Genomic DNA, 20,467 nt, shown 5'->3' with positions numbered 1-20,467 from the left:
TTGGCTGAGTAGCAGGCCGCACCTACCACAGCTCAATGGCCCATACAAGGGTATCCTTTCAAGTGAAACAGTTATCTTCTCGTCACAGTATTCACAATGGTACAGCAGTTTTAGTCAATACATGTAATCTAATTTATACAGTGCATGCAATAGTAGCTTTCAATCTCTACTAATGTCAGTTTAGTGGTGTAAGCATTTGTGGGGGGGGGGGGGACATGTAAATGTAAGTAACTTTATTATTTAGTCTTATAATACATTCAGTTCAAAAACAGTCTACCAAGCTTGACTAAGAACAGTCTACCAAGCTTGACTAAGAACAGTCTACCAAGCTTGACTAAGAACAGTCTACCAAGCTTGACTAAGAACAGTCTACCAAGCTTGACCAAGAACAGTCTACCAAGCTTGACTAAAAACAAGGCAAAAAATACAAGTGAGTTGTGTGGCATTGTTTTATGAACCCATCTGAGGGACTGGGACTAGTGGGGCAGATACAAAAGTCATGTATAGAACTGCCAACTTGTCTGGCAAAGGGAGTCAATAGTTGAAATTCTATACATTGCATTTTTATCTGTAACATTCTAAAATGTTGCACCCTCTTGAATAAGCCCCAGTTGTATGAGTCACCTTTCACTCTGCAGGTGGGAATATACATTTGATATACCACTGATAGGGGGGGTCATTACACTATTAAAGTTCAAATCTGATTGGGGTCCAGAAGCGTTAACTGATCCTAGATCTGTGGTTAGGGGCGAATTCTGAGCCCGTTGGTCCATTGATTGGCACTAGTAAGGTCCTGAGCAATGTGGTTAAAAGTGGTTTATACCACAAACACTCCTTCCCTTCCACATACCTTAACTCAGACACACTCCACTGATCCAGGTTAATAGGTCATAGGAGCCCATTTCTGTTCACAAACACGGTTCACTTCTGTTAAACTTTCCCTGTAAGTGTTCAACTGTAGGTGACTCCATACATGTATATACATGGGCTATTGACTTAGCAATACCATAACAGATTGTCATATTTGTCTTTACATTATCTTAAAACATTTGAGGGTCATGGCCTGAAAAGAAAGAAGCGCTGAATACCACCATCACTGAACGTTAGTTGCATTTCACAGCAGCAAGATTGACATATGGATTAACAGCTCAGACTGCAGATTCATTTGAATTAGGATGTTGAGTCTCAGAGAATTAGATTATTTACAATCAAAAGCAGACGATCTCCTGGGGATGTTTACCGAAGGATTACCATTCAAAACAAATATGTTTTATAAGAAATCAATGGAAAAAAAACCCTGGTCTGTTCCTTCGGGTGACAATGCATTCAAAACATTTGCCTTATTGGCCTGAGACAGACCAGTTTCAGATAGAGCACAAAGAGTGCGCTTCTTTGATGTGACAGGGCGTGAATTAAGTTCAAGCCTTCACTTTGAACAAGATACCACGTGCATGAGGCAGTGTCTGTAATGCAGCTGCAGTATGCAAGCAGTCCAACGTTGTGATGCTCTAAATATCCCTATGGCAAACTAGTATCATACGGCCACATTATTTTTATAAACACATTTGATCATTTTAAATTCTTTAATATAAAAAAAAATAAGACTTTGATATCTTGAGTGTAGTAGACCTTCCTAAAAATAACCTCACCCCCCCCCTCTGCCAAGTGCAGTGCAATTTCAATAACAAAGAGAAAACAGCCTGCCTTCTTTTTTTTATCATCCAGACAAAGGCCAATCAGGCAGGGCAATCGTTCCCTACTCCACATGCAAAAGGGAGGAGAGAAGGAGAGAGGGAGGGAGGACAGTGGGGAAAGATGGGGTCTTTTTGACATCCCTGCAGCCCCCACTCCTACCAGCCCATTTCCAGTCCAATTCTGGGAATAAATTAATAAGCGGTCACACAATAGCATCGGTCAGGTGATGAGTGTGAGTGAGTGTGTACATGCGTGCGTGCACGTGTTTGTGTGTGAGACGTTAAGGAGAAAAGTGATGGTCAGAATGTGTGTATTTAAGTAGACATGTTATACAAAGGGAACCCTTGTCTGTGTGTATCAGTATGTGTCTGTGGTGAATTAGTGCAGTAAGCCGAGATCCATTTTGCAGTGGCAGGGGAAGGACGGTGAGTGGGAGGTGGGGGACACTGAGGTGGGGGTACGAGATGTGGCACGGCGGGCGTGGGCCGGTTAGAAGCGGATGAAGGTGGCATCGATCTGGCGTACGGTGGGCAGCGCCAGCATGATCTTCCTGCGGTATTGGGGGTCCTTCTGTAAGGGGTTCCTCTCCAGGTACACCGTCTCCAGGGCCTTGGAGCTCTTCAGCTCATCCAGATCTGACCAGTTCTCTATCTGATTATCATTCATCTGGGAGGGGGAGGGGGGGGGTGTTAGAGATTTCATATATGGCTTAACTTCTTTATCTGCAGCCTTGGACATATCTATTTCTAAAACAACTGACAGTGATCTACATTTAAAAAATGACTCATCCATGCTACATCCCTCCTTTCAATCTCTCCTTCCCTCTTACCCAGAATTCCTGTAGGTCTGTTAAATGGCTGATGTTTTCAATTTTCTTCACCCGGTTGGCTGCGATGTCCAGAGTTGTCAGCTTTTTCTGTATGTGGACAAACAGCATAAATTGAGTCACCACTTTAAATATTTTCAAATAGTTGCTATTAAACTAGTTTGCAGACATGTTAAGTCATAATTTTACAATAACTACAGTTGAAGTCGGAAGTTTAAATGTATTTGGCTAAGGTGTATGTAAACTCAGTTTTTCACAATTCCTGACATTAAATCCTAGTAAAAATTCCCCGTCTTAAGTCAGTTAAAATAAAGTGGTGATCCTAAGAATGTGAAATGTCAGAATAATGGTAGAGAGAATGAGTTATTTTAGCTTTTATTTATTTTGTCACATTCCCAGTGGGTCAGAAGTTTATACATCCACTCAATTAGTATTTGGTAGCATTGCCTTTAAATTGTTTAACTTGGGTCAAATGTTTTGGGTAGCCTTCCACAAGCTTCCCACAATAAGTTGGGCCCATTCCTCCTGACAGAGCTGGTGTAACGGAGTCAGGTTTGTAGGCCTCCTTGCTCGCACACACCTTTTCAGTTCTACCCCCCAAAAATATATGGGATTGAGGTCAGGGCTTTGTGATGGCCACTCCAATACCTTGACCTTGTTGTCCTTAAGCCAGTTTGCCACAACTTTGGAAGTATGCTTGGGGTTATTGTCCATTTGGAAGACCCATTTGCGACCAAGCTTTAACTTCCTGACTGGTGTCTTGAGATGTTGCTTCAATATATCCACATAATTTCCCTAATTCATGATGCCATCTATTTTGTGAAGTGCACCAGTCCCTTCTGCAGCAAAGCATCCCCACAACATGATGCTGCCACCCTTGTGCTTCACGGTTGGGATGGTTTTCTTCAGCTTGTAAGCCTCCCCCTTTTTCCTCCAAACATAACGATGGTCATTATGGCCAAACAGTTCTATTTTTGTTTCATCAGACCAGAGGACATTTCTCCAAAAACTATGATCTTTGTCCCCATGCGCAGTTGCAAACCGTAGTCTGGCTTTTTTTAAATGGTGGTTTTGGAGCAGTGGCTTCTTCCTTGCTGAGCGGCATTTCAGGTTATGTCGATATTGGACTCGTTTTACACTTTTGTACCAGTTTCCTCCAGAATCTTCACAAGGTCCTTTGCTCTTGTTCTGGGATTGATTTGCACTTTTCGCACCAAGTACGTTCATCTCTAGGAGACAGATCACATCTCCTTCCCGAGCGGTATGACAGCTGCGTGGTCCCATGGTGTTTATACTTGCGTACTATTGTTTGTACAGATGAATGTGGTACCTTCAGGCATTTGGAAATTGCTCCCAAGCATGAACCAGAAGATTCTGGAGGAAACTGGTACAAAAGTGTAAAACGAGTCCAATATCGACATAACCTGAAATGCCGCTCAGCAAGGAAGAAGCCACTGCTCCAAAACCACCATTTAAAAAAAGATGGAGGTCTACCATTTTTTTCTGAGGTCTTGGCTGATTTCTTTAGATTTTCACATGATGTCAAGCAAAGAGGCACTCACTTTGAAGGTAGGTCTTGAAATACATCCACAAGTACACCTCCAATGGACTCAAATTATGTCAATTAGCCTATCAGAAGCTTCTAAAGCCATGACATTTTCTGGAATTTTCCAAGCTGTTTAAAGGCACAGTCAACCTAGTGTATGTAAACTACTGACCCACTGGAATTGTTATACAGTGGATTATAAATGAAATAATCTGTCTGTAGACAATTGTTGTAAAAATGACTTGTGTCATGCAAAGTAGATGTCCTAACCGACTTGCCAAAACTAGTTTGTTAACAAGAAACGCGTGGAGTGGTTAAAACGAGTTAATGACTCCAACCTAAATGTATGTAAACTTCCGACTTCAACATGTTCATTTATTTTTCTTTAACTAGGCAAGTGAGTAAAGAACACATTCTTATTTACAATGACGCCTACAACAGCCAAACAGACGGCGCTGGGCCAATTGGGTGTCCCATAGGGCGGCGCACAATCACGGCCATTTGCGATACAGCCTGGATTCAAACCAGGGTGTCAAACCGGGGTGCCTTAGACACCCCCATGTAAATCGCACATTATTCTTTTTTAGATAAAACATCTTTTTAAATACATTGTATAATCTACATGCAGTGAAGCCGCTAAACATTTACATCAAGTCATCTAGCAGACTCCCACCACATTACTTCATTAGGGATCCATAAATATTGCATTCCTGCTCTAATTTTATTGGTCGCCATGGCAACGTGCATGGCCGTACAGGTTGCAGTTGACTCACGTTGTTCTCCAGGCCCTCTATGACCTCGATGCCATTGTGACTCAGGTAGAGCTCCTTCAGGTTGACCAGACCCTGCAGACCCTCCATCTTGGTGATGCGGTTACTCTGGAGGAAAGACAACACAACATCCACGTGTCTTCAATATTGTACCGCTACTGAATAGGGTCACTAAACACAAGCATTTGCGTGTTAGAAATGCTGCAGTCTATGACTCGTTGTCCCACTGAACACAAAACTGAAGACTGAGGAAGTGGCAGACACTATTAAGCCACTGTGTGTGTGTGTGTGTATACCTGGATGCTAAGTACTGTCAGATTGTGTAGGCCCTCCAGATGCTGAAACTGCGTGATCTTGTTGGTGCCCAGAAACAGACTCGTCAAGGAGGACAGAGAGTCCAAATTCTCAATTACCTGGAACACGCAAAAAGCCATACACACACACACACACACACACGTTAGATCAATCAAGTCTTTGCAGCAACAATGACTCTTTCTGTTCCAAGTGGCTGCCAATTGAGAGACGTGTAGACTTGGAGGAAGCAGAGCATAAGTGTAAAAAACATTAACACCTTCCTAATATTGAGCTGCACACCACCTCAGAACAGCCTCAATTCATCTGGGTATGGACTCTACAGGGTGTCGAAAGTGTCCCACAGGGACGCTGGCACATGTTGACTCCAAATGCTTCCCACAATTGTGTCAAGTTGGCTGAATGTCCTTTAGGTGTTGGACCATTCTTGATACACACGGCAAACTGTTGAGTGAGAAACCCAACAGCATTGCAGATCTTGACACAAACTGGTGCGCAGGGCACCTACTACCATACCCCATTCAAAGGCACCCATCTCTTGTGGTCTTGCCCATTCACCCTCCGAATTGTACACAAACAATTCATGTCTCAATTGTCACAAGGCTTAAAATTCCTTCTTCAACCCATCTCCCCTTCGTCTACACTGATGGAAGGGGATTTAATAAGTGACACCCTTAGAGATTTTTTCCACATTGTAACTTAACAAAGTAGGATTAAATTATCTACAAAATACTCTGTCAAAGTGAAAGATTTATAAAATTAAAATAAAAGTGGAATCCAAATATCTTGATTAGATAAGTATTCAACCCTGAGTCAATACATGGAATCACATTGGGCAGCGATTACAGCTGCGAGTCTTTCTGGGTAAGTCTTAAAGCTTTGGACACCTGCATTGTACAATATTTGCAGATTATTTTTACAATTCTTCAAGGTCTGTCAAGTTGGTTGTTGAAGTCTTGCCATAGATTTAAGCCGGTTTAAGTCAACATTTTAACTAGGACACTCAGGAACATTCAATGTTGGTTTGGGAAGCAACTCCAATTTATTAGATACACCCATTTAGTTCTGTGTCGGACCCTTTGCCGCCAGATCAGCCCGGAATACGTCGGGACACGGCGTTCAAATCATTGCCCAATTGGTATCAAGGGACTTAACTTGTGCCAGGAAAACATTCCACACACAAATTCACCACAGCCACGAGCCTGTACCGTTGACAACAGGCAGGATGGGTCCATGGACTCATGCTACTTACGCCAAAACTTGACTCTCGCATCTGCATGTCGCAAAACAAACCGGGATTTGTCGGACCAGGAGATGTTTTTCCACTCAAATTGTCCAGTGTTGGTGATCGCGCACCCACTGGAGCCGCTCCTTCTTCTTTTTAGCTGACAGGAGTTGAACCCGGTGTGGTCGTAACAGCCCATCCATGACAAGGTTCAACATGATCATACCACGTTCAAAGTCGCTTAGGTCATTCGTTTGGCCAATTCTAACGTTCGATTGCAAGCCATGGCCACGTGACTATAGGAGCAATCAATTTTCGTGAACAAGGTGGTGTACCGAATAAAAACAGGCCACATTGTAAATTTGGCCATGTGTTTTAGGCTATTGTCCTGCTGAAAAGGTGAATTAATCGCCCAGTGTCTGTTGGAAAGCAGACTGAACTAAGGTTTTCCTATAGGATTTTGCCTGTGCTTAGCTCATTGCTATTCCATTGCTTTTTATCATAAAACACTCCCCAATCCTTGCCGATGACATGATTCAGCCACCACGATTGAACATTAAGAGTGGAGCTAAGGGATTTAGCCCAAACATTTGTATTCAGGACATGAGGTTAATTTCTTTGCCACATTTCTTGCAGTTTAGTGCCTTACTGTAAAAAGGATGCATGTTTTAGAATATTTTTATTCTGTACAGGCTTCATTATTTTTACTCATTTAGGTTAGTATTGTGGAGTAACTACAATGTTGTTGAACCATCATCAGTTTTGTCCTATCACAGCCATTAAACTCTGTTTTGGCCTCATGGTGAAATCCCTGAGCGGTTTCCTTCCTTTCCGGCAACTGAGTTAGGAAGGATGCCATCCGAAGTGTAATTAAGAACTTACATGCTTTTTTTTGTAAAAGCTTAACAAGTCACATAATAAGTAGCATGGACTGTGTGCAATAAGTGTTTTACATGATTTGACTGGACTACCTCATCTCTGTACCCCACACATACAGATAATTTTAAGGTCCCTCAGTCGAGCAGTGAAATTCAACCAAAGACCAGGGAGGTTTTCCAATGACTCACAACATTGCACACATTGAACGTCCCCGTTCAGCATGTTGAAGTTATTCATTACACTTTGGATGGTGAATCAATACACCCAGTCACTACAAAGATACAGGTGTCCTTCCTAACTCAGTTGCAGGAGAGGAAGGAAACCGCTCAGGGATTTCACCATGAGGCCAATGGTCACTTTAAAACAGTTACAGAGTTTAATGGCTTTGATAAGAGAAAAATGAAGGACAGATCAACAACATTGTACTTACTCCACAATACTAACCTAATTGACAGAGTAAAAAGAATGAAGCAGAATAAAACATTCAAAAACATGCATTCTGTTTGCAATAAGGCACTAAAGTAAAACTGCAAAAAAATGTGGCAAAAAAATTCACTTTATGTCCTGAATACAAAGCGCTATGTTTGGGGCAAATCCACAACACATCACTGAGTACCACGCTTCATATTCAATCCCACCGCTGTCAATTGTTTTGGGGTGGCAGGTAGCCTAGTGGTTAGAGCGTTGGGCCAGTAACCAAAAGTTTGCTAGATCGAATCCCCGAGCTGACAAGGTAAAAATCTGTCGTTCTGCCCCTGAACAAGGCAGTTAACCCACTGTTCCCGGTAGGCCGTCATTGTAAATTAGAATTTGTTCTTAACGGACTTGCCTAGTTAAATAAAAAGGTTAATTCAAATAAAAAAAAATATTTTTATATATTTTGAAGCATGGTGGTGGCTGCATTATGTTATGGGTATGCTTGTCATTGGCAAGGACTAGGGAGTTTATGATAAAATAAACAATAGGGCTAAGCACAGGCAAACTTCAGTCTGCTTTCCAGCAGACACTGGGAGAAGAGTTCACCTTTCAGCAGGACAACCTAAAATACAAGGCCAAATATACACTGAATGACTACATTGAATGTTCCTGAGTGGCCTAGTTACAGTTGCAGAAAGAATGGACAGAGAGAAGCAGGTGAGTAATGGCTGGTAGCGGATGCGACGGGAAGATCACAGCTGTCACATGATTATTGGATGAGGCGTGATATGACATCACACTGTTTGATATTATATTTGTAGAACACAGAGATGCATTCTGTGCTTAGTCAATGATTTTGATGACAGAAACAGTATTTTTTTTCTTCAAAACTGAGAATATCGCCAAAAAGCAAGGAGTTTGCATCTCTGCATACAAATTCTAAGCATATGTAATTGGTCGCACAAGCCCTGTAACCCCTGACCCATGGCCTCTGTCTCACCCGGATGCGGTTAGAGCCCAGCTCCAGCATCTCCAGGCCGGTGAGATGGTCCAAATTGGCGATGTGGCTTATCTTGTTGTGCAGCAGGAATAGCTTCTTCAGCCCCGTCAGACGCTCCAGACCCTCCACCTTCCTCAGAAGATTGAAGGACACGTCCAGCTGGCTGGAGAGCAGAGTCAAAATACATTCAGGTTTAATTCAACTTTACTGAGAGGAAACATTTTGTGCAAAATAGCACATGGAGTAACAAAGTTAATTCAGTTCTGTCAGTGTAACTGAGGAGAGGACACTTAATGGTTAGTAAAAGCTGGTCAGAGGCAACCGCAAGGTCAGCTGATAGGAAGGTAAACACTGGTGTGTATGCATGCATTTATGTACAGTACCAGTCAAATTTGGACAAACCTACATTGTAGAATAATAGTGAAGACACCAGAACTATGAAATAACACATATTGAATCATGTAGTAACCTAACAAGTGTTAAACAAATCAGAATATATTTGAGATTCTTCAAAGTAGCCACCCTTTCTTTGCCTTGATGACAGCTTTAAAACAATCTTGGCATTCTCTCAACCAGCTTCATGAGGGATGTTTTTCCAACTGTCTTGAAGGAGTTCCCACATATGCTGAGCACTTGTTGGCTGATTTTCCTTCACTCTGCAGTCCAACTCATCCCAAACCATCTCAATTGGGTTGAGGTCAGGTCATCTTATGCAGCACTCCATCACTGTCCTTTTTGGTCAAATAGTCCTTACACACCCTGGAGGTGTATTTTGTGTCATTGTTTCACTAAGCGCAAACCAAATCGGATGTATCGCTGCAGAATGCTGTGGTAGCCATGCTGGTTAAGTGTGCTTTGAATTCTAAATAAATCTCAGACAGTGTCACCACAAAAATCACCATCACACCTCCTCGATGTTTCACGGTGGGAACCACACAAGATCATCCGTTCACATGGGGGTTGGAACCAAAAATCTCTAATTTGGACTCATCAGACCAAAGGACAGATTTCCACTGGTCTAATGTCCATTGCTCATGTTTCTTGGCCCAAGCAAGTCTCTTCTTCTTGGTGTCCTTTAGTAGTGGTTTCTTCGCATCAATTGGACTACGAAGGCCTGATTCACACAGTCTGTCTGTTACTTGAACTCTGAAGCATTTATTTGGGCTGCAATTTCTGAGGAACTTATCCTCTGCAGCAGAGGTAACTCTGAGTCTTCCTTTCCTGTGGTGGTCCTTCATCATAGCGCTTGATGGTTTTTGCGACTGCAACAGAAGAAAATGTCAAAGTTCTTGAAAATTTCAAGATTGAATGACCATGTCTTAAAGTAATGATGGACTGTCGTTTCTCTTTGCTTATTTGAGCTGTTCTTGGCATAATATAGACTTGGTATTTTACCAAATAGAACCATCTTCTGTATACCCCCCTTACCATGTCACAACACAACCGATTGGCTCAAACGCATTAAGGAAAGAAATTCGACAAATTAACAAGGAACTGTTCATTGAAATGCATTCCAGGTGACTACCTCATTAAGCTCATTCAGAGAATGCCAAGAGGGTGCAAAGCTGTCATCAAGGCAAAGGGTGGCCATTTTGATTTCTTCAGTATTATTCTACAACATAGAAAATAGGAAAAATAAAGAAAAACCCTGGAATTAGTAAGTGTGTCCACACTTTTGACTGGTACTGTATGGGTCAGACTCACTCCAGTTCTGTGAGGGTCTGCAGGTTCTCAAGTTTGCGGATTTGGTTGTCGTAGAGATCCAGCTCCTTCAGAGTCACTAACGTCTCCAGGTTCTCAATGTTTTTGATCAGGTTCTGCCTTAGAGAGAGCGTCTGGAGACACGCAAACATTCAGCGTTAATTAATCTAGTCATTCATTCGTTTGTGCAGACAGTCTCCTTTACCCGAGGGTGATTGTCATCTACGTTTTCTATAAATAGCTATATGATGTTTTTAGAAATCATACTCTATGGGTGAAGGACTGACAGTAGTCAACCTACTGACCTTAGCCTTCCTCAACACCTCCAATCCCTCAATCTTCCCAATCCTACAGTGGACAAGATCAACATCCTGTGAAGAGAGGTAGATGTGTTAGGTAGAGAACTAAATTGGAACGCCATTCATAATTGTTATGGCAACACTAATTCCCATCCCTCCATCACCTCTTCCTCTGGGTCCAAGGTTATGGTATCCATATCAACGGGAGACTCCTCTTTAACTGTGTACAAAGAGAAAAGACATTTCAAGAAGTGATTTCCAACACAGCATCTAGGCCTAACTAGAGTAGCATGTACTAGCTACAAAAGTACAAAATGTTCTCAAATCAAATTGTATTCGTCACATGCGCCTAATAACAGTTTACTTACAAGCCCCCAACCAACTTTGTAGTTTAAAAAAAAAATACAGATAAGATTAAGATGAAAGTAACAACTAATTAAAGTGCAGCAGTAAAACAATAGAGAGTCCATATACAGGGGGTACCAGTACAGAGTCAATGTGCGGTGGCACCGGTTAGTTGAGGTAGTATGTACATGTGGGTAGAGTTATTGAAGTGACTATGTATAGATGCAACAGAGTAGAAGCGGTGTAAAGGGGGGGGGGTGGGGGAGCAATGCAAAAAGTCTGAGTAGCCATTTGATTAGGTGTTCAGCAGACTTATGGCTTCTAAACAGCTTCTACTCCCAAGCATCTTGGACTGAGACTTTGCGCTCCGGTACCCCTGCCATGTGGTAGCAGAGAGAACAGTCTATGACGACTAGGGTGGCTGGGGTCTTTGACCATTTTTAGGGCCTTCCTCCGACACCGCCTGGTATAGAGATCCTGGATGGCAAGAAGCTTGGCCCCAGTGATGTACTGGGCCGTACGCACTACCCTCTGTAGTGCCTTGTGGTCGGAGGCCGAGCAGTTGCCATACTAGGCAGTGATGCAACCAGGATGCTCTCGATGGTGTAGCTGTAGAACCTTTTGAGGATCTGAGGACCCATGCCAAATCTTTTCAGTCTCCTGAGGGGGAAGAGGTGCTGTCATGCCCTCTTCATGACTGTCTTGGTGTGCTTGGACCATGTTATTTTGTTGGTGAAGTGGACACCAAGGAAGGAACTTGAAGTGCTCAACATGCCCCAATACAGCCCTGTCGATGAGAATGGGGGCGTGTTCGGTCCTCTTTTACCCAGTAGTCCACAATCACCTTCTTTGTCTTGATCATATTGAGGCCAGGTCTCTGACCTCCTCCCTATAGGGCGTCTCGTCGTTGTTTGGGCCTCCCACTGTTGTGTCATCTGCAAATTGAATGGTGTTGGAGTCGTGCAGTCATGAGTGAACAGGGAGTACAGGAGGGGACAAAACACACACCTGATGGGCCCCTGTGTTGAGGATCAGGGTCCAGGGTTTCTGGGATAATGGTGTTGATGTGAGCCATGACCAGCCTTTCAAACCACTTCATGGCTACAGACGTGAGTGCTACGGGTCAGTTGTCATTTAGGCAGGTTAACTTAGTGTTCTTGGGAACAGGCACTATGGTGGTCTGCTTGAAACATGTTGGTATTACAGACTCAGACAGGGAGAAGTTGAACTTGTCAGTGAAGACACTTGCCAGTTGGTCAGCGCATGCTTGGAGTACACGTCCTGGTAATCCGCCTGGCCCTGCGGCCTTGTGAATGTTGACCCGTTTGCTGTCTGCAAACTACTGCTCACATTGGCTGCGGAGAGTGTGATCGCACAGTCGTCCGGAACAGATGGGGCTCTTATGCATGTTTCAGTGTTATTTGCCTCGAACGAGCATAGAAGTTAATCTTGGGCAGGTCGCAGTTGTTCTCAACTGGCCTACCTAGTTAAATAAAGGTGAAACAATTTTTTTTTTAAAATAGTTTAGCTTGTCTGGTATGCTCGTGTCACTGGGCAGCTCTCGGCTGTGCTTCCCGTTGTAGTCTGTAATGGTTTGCAAGCCCTGCCACATCCGACGAGCGTCAGAGCCGGTTTAGTACGATACAATCTTAGTCCTGTATTGATGCTTTGCCTGTTTGATGGTTGGTCTGAAGGCAAAGCGGGATTTCCTATTAACTTCCGGGTCATTTTTTTATTTATTTAACCAGGTAGGCCAGTTGAGAACAAGTTCTCATTTACAACTGTGACCTGGCTAAGATAAAGCAAAGCGACACAAAGAGAGTTACACATGGAATAAACAAACGTACAGTCAATAACAATGGGTTAGAGTCCCGCTCCTTGAAAGCGGCAGCTCTAGTCTTTAGGTCAGTGCTGATGCTGCCTGTAATCCATGGCTTCTGGTTGGGCTATGTACGTTCGGCCACTGTGGGGACGATGTCGTCGATGCACTTATTGATGAAGCCAATGACTGATATGGTATACTCCTCAATGCCATTGGAGGAATCCCAGAACATATTCCAGTCTGGGTTAGCAAAACAGTCCTGTAGCTTAGAATCTGCTTCATCTAACCACTTTTTTATTAATCTAGTCAATGGTGCTTCCTGCTTTCTGTCAGATTCAAATCAAAATATTTTTGTTCAGTTTGTGCCAACTGAGCACGACTTGACACTTTACTTGTGTATAACCTTACCCTGTATACTTGCATAACATAATATTTCATTTGCAGAGCGCATTTCCCACATTAAATTCACATAAGGTAGCAAACAAAAACAGCATTGATTCATCAACAAGTAGAAAAAAAGTCACAATACATCTATACATTTCCTACTAATGCAAAAGAGACTTTATGCAAATTAAGTGATCAAACATTAATTGCTAGGTTCTCAGTTAAGTTTTAAATTAGGACATTGAAGCTGCCTCCTTGACATGTACAGGTAGGCCCCACCTGTGGCAGGAGGCTGGTTCAGGTCTACCTCCCCGTTGATGCTCTTCCTCCTGGTCTCATCATCTCCTGACTCCTCTGACTCTCCCTTCCGGTCCACTGCACACAGAACAGATGGGAAGGAACAGCCTGGGTCAGTTCAATGTAGTTTGAACATTATCCCAGTTGTAGCCATGGATGAGTCATGAAAACTAAAGTGCCCATGTAGCAGGCTCACATGATCGGACCCGCTTTTCTATGGATGGCTGTCTGCAAACTACTGCTAGCTGATCAGTAGAAGTAGAAACGTATTTATACTTAGCTAAACCTTGTTTTGAAGTTAGCTATATACAGTAGCTAGTATGGTTATTTTCGTATGTGTCTGTCTTGACAGTTTGAATTAGATGTTGGAAGAATCCGACAATATTGAAAGCAACATTTCCACGCTAGCTGACTGGCCAGCAAGGGCCGACCAACCAGCTAGCTAGAGTAGCTTGATAGACCAATCACCATGAGACGTTCCCATTTCAACTACACTCAGTTGCTAGGCTAACTTGCTTTAAGTGGATGAGTCGGTCATTATTTGTTATATAGCTAATGTTAGCTATCTACAAAAAACATAGGAGGATGACATTTACCTAGGTACAGAAAAACCATGTTAGCTAGTACTAGTAGTTAGATAAATGCTAGCGAACGTAAACAACTTATTGAATGAAATAGCTAGCTACTGCCACTGGTGGCTAACAACATTAGCTAGATAGCATGTCCACGGAGGGAAGGGCAAAGTAGCACAAAATAACATCCCCTGCAGCATGGGGAGGTTCAATAATAAATAGTTAAATATATATTTAACCACCCTCATGAAAAACTATTTGTGATGCAATATTTTAAATTGTCACTCACCTTCCATCTCTTGAGGCTCTCCAACAGACAGGGTAGCCATATTTGTTTCCGATAACTCTCCCTTTTTAATTGACAATCTCCTCAGCCAATCAGGAGGCTGCATGTTTGATGCGGGCTCTGCCTTCAAAAGGGGTGCGTCACTGACCACAATAGACAATTTATCCGTTTGTTAGCGATATTCAAGATCACATTTGAATCCCGAAAATATGGACAAAACATGAATGTTTAAACTGGAAAATATAAGAACTGCGACACTAATCACAAAGAGCAGTTTAATTGCACTTTTTGACCACAGGATGGTGCCAATCACACATATTCCTGCACAACAGCACGCCACAATCACACCTGCACAAGAGGACATACATAGCCCTTCAACAAGGGCAGATAAATAAAATAAGAATAGAGTGTTTAAGGGAAGGTCATCCATAACCAGAAACATACTATAGGTGGATGGTGTATATTTTTAAAACAATGAGTTGATGTACTTAATCTACTTCCCGAGTAGGTGTCACGACTTTCCTTTCATTAATCGGATGAATGTTATTTATCTAATCAACTATGTTTAATTGTTACCAGATTAAAATAATCATGTAACAATTAACTCATTAGGAATTTGGGGCACCATGAGAGCGATTGTTTAAAGAGTTACCCGAATTAAATCACGCCCATCAAAGAGTCAAAACAGTTCATCCTAACCTTGTATCATATCATCATTCTGAACAATCAGAATCTCTTGCATCTGCAAAACAAAAGCCTTACATTTGATTCAGCACTACACATATTGGTTTAGTTATTTATTTACTAGCTAACTAAATGATAACACAGGATAAAGATACACACTTAATACATTAGAAACAGGTCCCTAGCGGACTGACACAATATGGAGGCTTTTTATAAAAGACATGGAGAGGGGGAGAGAGAGAGAGAGGGACTGAGACATAATACTTTGGTACATTTATAAACTACTCACAGTAATCATATACTTTGCACATGAACCGCCTCCCTTTTGGAGTAAGCCAAGCCTTCTTGGAAAGGGTTTGGTTGTAATGCTCTGATCCCCCCCCCCCCCCCCCCCACTTCTTCTTCTTTGAAGATAGGCTAGCCAGCCGTGTCATTGGTTCCCATTGAGTGATGAGAGTAGTAGAATACAGTGATTCGAGAAGAGTTGTATAAGGATGGATGGTTTGAACTTAGGACAGCTAATCAGCCGTACCAGTGATATTGTCTCTACCTCGTGTTGAGATTTCAGCGTTCAAACCCCTTTGGACGTGACCTGTAGCTACACACCTCTTTGCTCTGAATGTTAATTTCTTTACCAATCCTTTTATGCACTCTGGTCAAAAGGGACTGTTCCGTCAGGCTGACACACTCTGACCTCACTCGGGGCGTGGCTTCTTACTGTGCAAAGTTTTTGAAAACAAATTATCTCTTATGGCTACAAAAACCGCATCCCTAACAAAAACACATTCATCATTTTTCATATTTCATGCACAACGTAAAGGACGGAGACTTCGTACATGTAGTGTATATACTTTAAGTTACAGTATTTCCTCTATAATATTTTTAATGACATCCCAAAATAACCAATAATAGTTTTCCATAGCTCGCCTCTAACCATTCCCCACATTTTCTGTGAGAAATATTGTTCCAGTATTCACTTTAGAACGTCTTTAGAGACAGCGCGCATTCCTTTGTGAATTTGGAGAGGGAGACCCTAGATCTCCTCTGTTTTAATTTACAACAGGGTGTGAGGCTGGTTTTCCATATGAAGTAAAGTGCACGGAGTGAAACCGAGACGCTGCTGTTCTTGTTATCTTGACAGAGATCTTTACTGCCCAAACAATATTCCCCTCCACTGCGTACCAGGCTTTATAGGCCCTCTTCAGACACACTGCTGGTGAATGGGACTACTTTACACCAAACTCAGTGTAGTGCCGTCAGAACCACACAGTGGCAAAACTCTCTGAAGCATGTGTGGAATCAATCTTTAATGACCTCCCTGTGTATTACATGGGTACCATAATATACTATCCGCTTAGATCATGCATCATGCTCTGTGAACACTTCTTTGTATGAGCTGCTAGCTACTTTGTGTCATGTCTTTACTATCATTAATTTGAAGACATAGTTATCAAAGACTCTCTGTAATTAGTAATACGTGATCAACTGATTAATCATGTAATTAACTAGGAAGTCAGGGCACCAAAGAAAAATATTTAGATTACAAGGTTATAATTTCCTAATATAACCTTTCAGATATTTTCATATCTGATCCATAGTCTCCTGATTAATGAATTATTTACCTCACGTTAGTCTTATTCCAAACATCGTAAATTGTTGGTTATCTGCACGAACCCAGTCTTCACTATGAGTCATCCATACATCAATTGTCTTAAATCATTTATTTCTAACTAAGTAATTCACAGAAATGGATAAACAGTAAATATGGTTACAAGAAATGATAGGAGAATGTGCCCTAGTGGGCTACACCGGCATCGCGGCTTGTTAGACTAAAGGGGAAATGGAGGTCGACTAAGAAGTCACTACAGAGTGATAATTATATCAATTGAAATGCTAATCCTTTGCACATGAACGCTCACTCATTCAGGAACAATTGCAATCAATATACACTGCTCAAAAAAATTAAAAGGGAACACTAAAATAACACATCCTAGATCTGAATGAATGACATTCTAATTTCTTTACATAGTTGAATGTGCTGACAACATAATCATCAATGGAAATCAAATGTATCAACCCATGGAGGTCTGGATTTGGAGTCACACTCAAAATGAAAGTGGAAAACCACACTACAGGCTGATCCAACTTTGATGTAATGTCCTTAAAACAAGTCAAAATGAGGCTCAGTAGTGTGTGTAGCCTCCACGTGCCTGTATGACCTCCCTACAACGCCTGGGAATGCTCCTGATGAGGTGGCGGATGGTCTCCTGAGGGATCTCCTCCCAGACCTGGACTAAAGCATCCGCCAACTCCTGGACAGTCTGTGGTGCAACGTGGTGTTGGTGGATGGAGCGAGACATGATGTCCCAGATGTGCTCAATTGGATTCAGGTCTGGGGAACGGGCGGGCCAGTCCATAGCATCAATGCCTTCCTCTTGCAGGAACTGCTGACACACTCCAGCCACATGAGGTCTAGCATTGTCTTGCATTAGGAGGAACCCAGGGCCAACCGCACTAGCATATGGTCTCACAAGGGGTCTGAGGATCTCAGACAGTCAGGCTACCTCTGGCGAGCACATGGAGGGCTGTGCGGCCCCCCAAAGAAATGCCACCACACACCATGACTGACCCACCACCAAACCGGTCATGCTGGAGGATGTTGCAGGCAGCAGAACATTCTCCATGGCTTCTCCAGACTGTCACGTGCTCAGTGTGAACCTGCTTTCATCTGTGAAGAGCACAGGGCGCCAGTGGCGAATTTGCTAATCTTTGTGTTCTCTGGCAAATGCCAAACGTCCTGCACGGTGTTGGGCTGTAAGCACAACCCCCACCTGTGGACGTCGGGCCCTCATACCACCCTCATGGAGTCTGTTTCTGACCGTTTGAGCAGACACATGCACATTTGTGGCCTGCTGGAGGTCATTTTGCAGGGCTCTGGCAGTGCTCCTCCTTGCACAAAGGCGGAGGTAGCGGTCCTGCTGCTGGGTTGTTGCCCTCCTACGGCCTCCTCCACGTCTCCTGATGTACTGGCCTGTCTCCTGGTAGTGTCTCCATGCTCTGGACACTACGCTGACAGACACAGCAAACCTTCTTGCTATGTGCCATCCTGGATGAGCTGCACTACCTGAGCAACTTGTGTGGGTTGTAGACTCAGTCTCATGCTACCACTAGAGTGAAAGAACCGCCGGCATTCAAAAGTGACCAGAACAATAGCCAGGAAGCATAGGAACTGATAAGTGGTCTGTGGTCACCACCTGCAGAACCACTCCTTTATTGGGGGTGTCTTGCTAATTGCCTATAATTTCCATCGGTCTATTCCATTTCATTCAACATTCAGTGTTGCTTCCTAAGTGGACAGTTTGATTTCACAGAAGTGTGATTGACTTGGTGTTATATTGTGTTGTTTAAGTGTTCACTTTATTTGTTTGAGCAGTGTATATATATATTTACACTCAGTGTGTCGTCTTGACCGCTGGTGAAAAGTTTATTTTGTAGAATTGTCCGTCTCTCTCCCTCTCGTGGTTATAGTGGATAGTTCAGAGTGACATTCATTCGTTTCCTTATAGGAGTGGATCAGTGGTTCATAACCTTGGAGGTACTGAACCCCACCAGTTTCATATGCGCATTCACCGAACCCTTCTTAAATTGGAAAAATAAAATATGACTTTTTTTTCAAATTCAAAACATAGGTATATATTTTACTGGTGCACAAAATGAACCGTGCATCAACATCACTGTGTTCAAAGAACAAAATCATCAAAACATGATTTTCACACAAAAACATAATGAATATTTACTGCAAAAGTGTGACTTCTGCTGTTGCCTTTCAGAGACCAGTTCATAAATGCGCGGCTTCACCTTGGCAAGTGCCACTCATGTCATTTTCGCAACGAAGTCTGTTCCTTTTCCTCTTTTTTAATGTCCAGCATCCTCAAAAAGGATTGCTCGCAAAGATATGTTTAAACAAACGGTATGAAAATCTCCAGAGCTTTCTTAGCAATAACAGGGTACGTTACCATTTGTTGACACCAAAACGTTGAAAGCGTTGTTGTTCTGAAGAGTTGCTGTTGAACCTGGCTCTGCTAAATTTCAATGATTTCATCGAGGTATTCATCATTGACATTTGTTGTCTCAACAAACTCCGATTCCAGATACATCTTCGATCTTCTTTCACAATCGTCCAGAAGGGGAAAGTTAGCGAAGTTATCGCTCTCTGTTTGTCGTTTCCATGACGGTAGCTTTTTTTGAAAAGCCTTCATGTTTTCCTTCGCATCTTTTGATTGAGAGCTGCGAAGATATCAGCCATGTACGCTAAAATGAGAATGAACTCCGAATTTTTGAAGCAATCTGCAAGACAATGTTGCTGCTCTTGCAAAAACAGGGCTAAATCCACGCGCACGGCAAAGACACGATTCAGCACCTGCCCCCGGGATAACCACCGAACGTTAGAATGGTACAGAAGTACTTTGAATTCAGAGCACATTTCTTTACACAGCTCACTGAAGATGCGGTGCCTCAAGAGCACTAGTTCACACATAGTTCACGCATTCCACTACAATTTGTAATACTTCTGCCAGAAAAGTATTTGGAGGCAAGGTTTTTGTTGCCAACGCATGCCTGTGCAGAATACAATGCGTAACAATGATGTGTGGTGCATCGGCTTTCACTAGCGCACCAAAACCAGACTTTCTTCCCAGCATGACTGGAGCTCCGTCCGAACAAACTGCAGAAACCATATCCCACGAAAGATTGTTGTCTTTGAAGAAGTCATCCACAAGTTTCTTCACATCGGCTGCCTTAGTTATTGTTGTTGTTGTAGTAAGAGGCTTACAAAATAAATAAAATCTTCCTTTATCACGTCGTCTTTCACATAGCGCACGAATACAGCAAGCTGGCTTAGATTGGAAACATCTGTGGTCTCCTCGAGTTGAAGGCTGAATTTTGCCGGGCTTGAGATCAGATCTGCAACTACTTGAGCCAAGATGTCTTTGCTCATGTCCTCTATTCTGTCGCTGATGGTGTCATTTGAAAGAGGAATTTGGGATAACTTAACTTCAGCCTCTTTTCCCAGCATGATATTTGCCATCTTCAACACAGCTGGTTTTATGAGTGTTTCACCAATGGTGTGTGGTTTGCCCTGCTTTGCGATCAGGTAAGCAACTTCGTACGATGCTGTGAGGATCGGTTTGTTGACGCGTACAAAGCCGAGAACAGGCAGAGTAGCCTTTTCATCGAATCTGGCTCTCTTCACCTTGAATTCAGCGAGCGTTGTGTTCTTGTATTTTCCATCTCCATGCAGCTTAAGGAAGTGTTCTCTTAGTTTTGCCGGTGCTAGACTAGAATTTCTCAACTTGGCATTGCAAATCATGCAGTTAGGACGCTGACTCCCATCACGTTCCGTTATACA

At 42.7% G+C, this 20,467-nt stretch overlaps 1 protein-coding gene across 1 annotated transcript; it reads right to left on the bottom strand.

Annotated features, from left to right (window-relative positions):
* Positions 1–218: 218 nt before the first annotated feature.
* On the bottom strand, positions 219–14,961 carry LOC109874811 (protein phosphatase 1 regulatory subunit 7). The gene is made up of 10 exons (XM_020466814.2): positions 14,380–14,961; positions 13,501–13,596; positions 10,835–10,890; positions 10,677–10,742; positions 10,375–10,505; positions 8,671–8,833; positions 5,134–5,250; positions 4,841–4,945; positions 2,525–2,611; positions 219–2,361 (listed from the first exon to the last, which is right to left on the bottom strand). The coding sequence occupies exons 1-10, from the start codon at positions 14,480–14,482 to the stop codon at positions 2,185–2,187; spliced, it is 1,101 nt and encodes a 366-aa protein (XP_020322403.2). The 5' UTR covers positions 14,483–14,961; the 3' UTR covers positions 219–2,184.
* Between the last annotated feature and the right edge of the window lie 5,506 nt (positions 14,962–20,467).

Source organism: Oncorhynchus kisutch, linkage group LG30 (assembly GCF_002021735.2).
Source record: "Oncorhynchus kisutch isolate 150728-3 linkage group LG30, Okis_V2, whole genome shotgun sequence".
NCBI lineage: Eukaryota > Metazoa > Chordata > Actinopteri > Salmoniformes > Salmonidae > Oncorhynchus > Oncorhynchus kisutch.
The sequence above is the reverse complement of the archived record's forward strand: the minus strand, read 5'-3'. Positions and strand labels throughout refer to the sequence as shown.

Coding starts and splice junctions, on each gene's coding strand:
- LOC109874811 (XM_020466814.2), bottom strand. CDS start 14,482: ATGCAGCCTCCTGATTGGCTGAGGAGATTGTCAATTAAAAAGGGAGAG. Junction 10,743..10,834: donor CCTTGGACCCAGAGGAAGAG/GTGATGGAGGGA, acceptor CTCTCTTCACAG/GATGTTGATCTTGTCCACTG. Junction 8,834..10,374: donor CAGACCCTCACAGAACTGGA/GTGAGTCTGACC, acceptor TCTGCTCTCCAG/CCAGCTGGACGTGTCCTTCA.